Source organism: Salvelinus namaycush, chromosome 1 (genome assembly GCF_016432855.1).
Source record: "Salvelinus namaycush isolate Seneca chromosome 1, SaNama_1.0, whole genome shotgun sequence".
In the NCBI taxonomy this organism is placed as follows: domain Eukaryota; kingdom Metazoa; phylum Chordata; class Actinopteri; order Salmoniformes; family Salmonidae; genus Salvelinus; species Salvelinus namaycush.
The window spans coordinates 12873490-12879158 of record NC_052307.1 but is presented as its reverse complement, the minus strand read 5'-3'; the positions used below and the strand labels follow the sequence as shown (position 1 = coordinate 12879158).

General features: G+C 40.1%; 1 protein-coding gene across 1 annotated transcript; it reads right to left on the bottom strand.

The window, feature by feature from the left end:
• LOC120053848 (fibroblast growth factor 17) lies at positions 1 to 5366 on the bottom strand. The gene is made up of 5 exons (XM_039001118.1): positions 5335 to 5366; positions 5210 to 5246; positions 4558 to 4735; positions 3719 to 3825; positions 1 to 291 (listed from the first exon to the last, which is right to left on the bottom strand). The coding sequence occupies exons 1-5, from the start codon at positions 5364 to 5366 to the stop codon at positions 1 to 3; spliced, it is 645 nt and encodes a 214-aa protein (XP_038857046.1).
• Positions 5367 to 5669: the final 303 nt, after the last annotated feature.

The following is a 5669-nucleotide window of genomic DNA, read 5'->3' as shown; positions in this document are numbered from 1 at the left end:
CTAGGCAGCAGTCTGTGATTTCCTGTTCCGTTTCGCTCGACGGGTGGGTGGAAAACTGATAAACTCAAATTGTTTGATTCTGTCCATGTTGGGGAAAGGTAGTGGGCCCTTGTGTAGCCTCTTGATGAAATGGACCTCTCTCTGGTTCTCCCTCGTCTTGGAGGCTTTAATGGGCCTCCCTTTCCTGGTGAAAGCCACATACCAACCCTCATACTTGGCATTCTGGAAGGCAGTGTAATTGTTCTCCAGAACAATCTCTGTGAAGATACAATCCCTGCTTCTGCCATCAGGCTGTTGAAAGGATGAGAGAGAGGAAAGACTAAGTCAAATCCAAGTTTATAGGCACATACACAGTTTAGCACCACTACTAGAAGGCATATTAAAACAACATCTGATTAGGCTACTTATACAGTATTTCCCTCTGAACTACACTGCTATCTATTAATTTCCACGCTCCAAACAAAATTGAATACTTCAATATTGTAATGAAACACAGAAAAGACTATTAACAATTACAAACAAATGCAAACAATGTGTACAAGACAAGCCAAATAGTAGCCTACACGACAAGGTCAAACCCATTGTATCTACATTTTGAGACAGTTTCGTTAAAACTACAATGAAGACACCACATACTGTATCAGTACAGCCAATAAACTAAGAGTAAACTAGGAATAGTGGAGAATGTATTTAAAATAAGTACGAATTATTAGCAGGATATCCAAATCACACAACGATAACTATATTGTCGGAGTTGTGAGAAGTATTAGCAAACTATTCCTCTCTAACCTAAGGTTTTCAGAAGAGAGGAACCACTAGAAAGCTACACCCGTTATCTACATTTATTTATTCACTAGATTAAACCAGAACCTAATCTTTTAAAATGATGATGACAGATGAAAAAGATGATGCGAGATGAAACCCTTTATTTCTCATGGCAAGCAGACAACACTGAATACATATTTTCTATTTCCATTCAAGAAGTGGAGGGTTGACTCCTGACCAACCACCAAATGGAGTGAGGAGAGTTTCTCCCATGCCTTGAAACTGTAATGCTACATGAAATACAAGTTGGGTTGTCTCTCTGTCACCGACCCTATCCAGGCTAATGAATGACATTACAAATAAGTACCATTATAACACAATATAAGTCACGTATATCTCATATTTTTCTTACTTTTTAACTCTGCATTGTGGGAAAGGGCTCAAAATCAAGCATTTCACGGTAGTCTACTACACCTGTTGTATTTGGCGCATGTGACAAATACAATTTTAGTAAGTATACACTACCGTTCAAAAGTTTGGGGTCACTTAGAAATGTCCTTGTTTTTGAAAGAAAAGCACATTTTTTGTCCATTAAAATAACATCAAATTGATCAGAAATACAGTGTAGATATTGTTAATGTTGTAAATGACTATTGTAGCTGGAAACAGCAGATTCTTTATGGAATATCTACATAGGCGTACAGAGGCACATTATCAGCAACCATCACTCCTGTGTTCCAATGGCACGTTGTGTTAGCTAATCCAAGTTTATCATTTTAAAAGGCCTATTGATCATGAGAAAACCCTTTTGCAATTATGTTAGCACAGCTGAAAATGGTTGTCCGGATTAAAGAAGCAATTAAACTGGCCTTCTTTAGACTAGTTGGAGCATCAGCATTTGTGGGTTCGATTACAGGCTCAAAATGGCCAGAAACAAATAACTTTCTTCTGAAACTCGTCAGTCTATTCTTGTTCTGAGAAACGAATGCTATTCCATGCGAGAAATTGCCAAGAATCGGAAGATCTCGTACAACGCTGTGTACTACTCCCTTCACAGAACAGGTGGGGCAGAACACTCCGGGATGCTGGCCTTCTAGGCAGAGTTCCTCTGTCCAGTGTCTGTGTTCTTTTGCCCATCTTAATCTTTGTTATTTATTGGTCAGTCTGAGATATGGCTTTTTCTTTGCAACTCTGCCTAGAAGGCCAGCATCCCGGAGTCGCCTCTTCACTGTTGATGTTGAGACTGGTGTTTTGCGGATACTATTTAATGAAGCTACCAGTTGAGGACTTGTGAAGCATCTGTTTCTCAAACTAGACACTAATGTATTTGTTCTCTTGCTCAGTTGTGCACCAGGGCCTCTCACTCCTCTTTCTATTCTGGTTAGAGCCAGTTTGCGCTGTTCTGTGAAGGGAGTAGTACACAGCGTTGTACGAGATCTTCAGTTTCTTGGCAATTTCTCGCATGGAATAGCCTTAATTTCTCAGAACAAGAATAGACTGATGAGTTTCAGAAGAAAGTTTTTTGTTTCTGGTCATTTTGAGCCTGTAATCGAACCCACAAATGCTGATGCTCCAGATACTCAACTAGTCAAAAGAAGGCCAGTTTTATTGCTTCTTTAATCAGAACAACAGTTTTCAGCTGTGCTAGCATAATTGCAAAATGATTTTCTAATGATCAATTAGCCTTTTAAAATTATAAACTTGGATTAGCTAACACAACGTGCCATTGGAGTGATGGTTACCACACAGGAGTGATGGTTACTGATAATTGGCCTCTGTACACCTATGTAGATATTCCATTACAAATCAGCCGTTTCCAGCTACAATAGTCATTTACAACATTAACAATGTCTACACTGTATTTCTGATCAATTTGATGTTATTTTAATGGACAAAAAAATGTGTTTTTCTTTCAAAAATAAGGACATTTCTAAGTGACCCCAAACTTTTGAATGGTAGTGTACATCAGTTTTATTGCAGTTTCTCTGTTTAGCGAACCAAACTCTTTAAATTATTTTCTATTTGTTTATTTACAATAACAAATATACTGAACACTGGTCTCAGACGATCCTGCAGGTGAATATAAACGCAACATGTAAAGTGTTGGTCCCATGTTTCATGAGCTGAAATAAAAGATCCCAGAAATGTTCCATGCGCACAAAAAGCTTATTTCTCTCAAATTTGTGCATTTGTGCACACATTTGTTTACATCCCTGTTAGTGAGCATTTCTCCTTTGCCAAGATAATCCATCCACCTGACAAGCGTGGCATATCAAGAAGCTGATTAAACAGCATGATCATTACACAAGTGCACCTTGTGCTGGTGACAATAAAAAGCCACTCTACAATGTGCAGTTTTGTCACACATGTTGCCACAGATATCTCAAGTTTTGAGGGAGTGTGGCATGCTGACTGCAGGAATGTCCACCAGAGCTGTTGCCAGAGAATTTTAGATTAATTTCTTGACCATAAGCTGCCTCCAACATCGTTTTAGAGAATTTGGCAGTACGTCCAACCGGCCTCACAACCGCAAACCCCGTGTAACCACGCCAGCCCAGGGCCTCCTCATCCTGCTTTATTCACCTGCGGGATCGTCTGAGACCAGCCACCCGGACAGCTGATGAAACTGAGGAGTATTTCTGTCCATAATAAAGCCCTTTTGTGGGGAAAAACTCATTCTGATTGGCTGGGCCTGGCTCCCCAGTGGGTGGGCCTATGCCCTCCCAAACCCATCCATGGCTGCACCCCTGCCCAATTGTGATATCCATAGATTTGAGCCTAATGAGTTTATTTCAATTGACTGATTTCCTAATATGAACTGTAAGTCAGTAAACTTGTTAAAATTGTTGCCTGTTGCGTTTATATTTTTGTTCATTATACATAATGACCAACTAGGAAACAAGCACGCTGGAATTCTTACAACTTTGAAAGTGATGTGGATTTGATATCATACCTTTCCAACCAGTTTCCCCTTCCGGTTCATACAGAGGTAGCGTCCACTCTCTGCACCTTTGATCCGAACCCGACTGCCAAATGTGTCAGTCTCTACAAAGAGACGTGCTACAACATCCACACAAATATCCACATGAAAATGGTGTGATAAATCCACTAGGCCTATGTAAATTCACTACATAACAAGTGTATTTTGGAAACTCCCTATATCATATTCAAAATCTTTTATGCAAGTGGAATAATACAAACCTGTATAAAGCCAAAAATAAACTGTCTGCCATCTATTGGCCTACAAAAAAAATATTATGCAAAAGGAGATCCTAAAATTAACTGACATTCACTGGAGAGAGACCATCACAACAGCCTATGTGAGATATTATGTGTTTCAGGTTTGAGACACATTAACAAACCATTGCGCTGATTAATTAAGTGTTATCATTAATCATGTTTGAAGACAAAAGTAATGGAAGTGGAATACAACAAATCCCAATTGCAGTTGTCCTATGGGTCAATTGATTTACCCCCTGGTTAATTAGGGTTAACAACTGGAATGTGTATTGGACCAGGACAAAAGACTTGGCCTGATTCTCCAGACAAGGGTTTAGATACAGTAGGCAGGCTAAATGAACATACAGCCCCACAGAGGGTCGGGCCAGCAATAGGTGGGCAAGTAGCCTAGGCTAGCCCTGCACACCTCTTCATAGACAGACAGCTCATTACAAATGCAGTCCTCATTAAAAACCATTAATAAGACTTTAGACTTGTATGCATGGGTCCAACTGGTTGAAAACAGATACTTTGCCCAAATGCAGCCACCATTGTGTCATGGGAAGAACTTACCGTAATTGTTGCCGTCCTCAGCAGTAGCGGCGACCCTCTTGCCCTGTATCTGGACGTGCTTCCCGCTGGTCCGGCTGTATAGTTGATAAACCCTGACCTGTCGCCGGCTAAGCTGGTCCGTCATTGCGCCCTGCTCCATCACATACTGGTTAAAATTAGGAGACGGGTGATTCTCCCCCTTTTTATGCAAAAGGGAAACATAAAATCACATATAGAATTTTCTTCTAACTTCTATTTTTTTTCCTAAAATAAACCAACCACCGCCTGAGGAGAGCCTCACTGAATAAAAGTAACATGGTGATATTTTGGTTGATTTCACATCACCTAAACCAAATGTTAATCAAAACCAGACTTTGAACTACTGACGTCTGTGCCCAGTGGGAGATGCCTATATATTTTTATCTATTTAACTAGGCAAGTCTGTTAAGAACAAATTCTTATTTGCAATGACGGCCTAGGAACAGTGGGCTAACTGCCTTGTTCAGGGGCAGAAAGACAGATTGGTACCTTGACAGCTCGGGGATTCGATCTAGCAACCTTTCGGTTATTGGCCCAATGGTCTAACCACTAGGCTACCTGCCGCCCCAAACTGTTTATACAATCTGCGAGAAATCAATCTGCAATCTGTGAGGAACTATGGAAGAGGGTTTACCTGAGCATGGCACCACAACACGAAGAAATGAAAAGATCTGCAAAATAAAATCACAATAAATAAAACATTATCACCAACAATGCAATCTGTTTTGATAAGAATGTTTCAAACGGTAGTCTTCTTACATGTAAATACAGCGCTGATTTATTCCATACATTCTTTCATCCAATCACAAATGTTTTTCTTCACAGAGAGCAAGTAGCCTAATATTCCCAACGGATCCAAAATAATCCAAGAGTTCCCTCGCATCCGCTTGACCTGTCCACTCCGTGTCTCTTGTTAGTTTGTGAGTTTTATTCCATTCACACACCAACTTTCAGATGTGAAACACCTTCTTCATAAATTAATATGAGAAACACATCATGGTACGCATATGGGGGAAATCATATACTCCAGTTACTGCATGTGTGTTGAAGTGTGAAAGTCTTCCTGAGAGTATCCAAAAAGTCTGCAACCAAGA

Bases quoted from the DNA above. Each gene is read 5' to 3' on its own strand.
- LOC120053848 (XM_039001118.1), bottom strand. From the start codon at position 5,366: ATGTATGGAATAAATCAGCGCTGTATTTACAT. The intron at 3,826-4,557 runs GTAAGTTCTTCC...TGGATGTTGTAG, and splicing joins TGAGGACGGCAACAATTACG to CACGTCTCTTTGTAGAGACT. The intron at 292-3,718 runs GTATGATATCAA...TCCTTTCAACAG, and splicing joins AGGGGAAACTGGTTGGAAAG to CCTGATGGCAGAAGCAGGGA.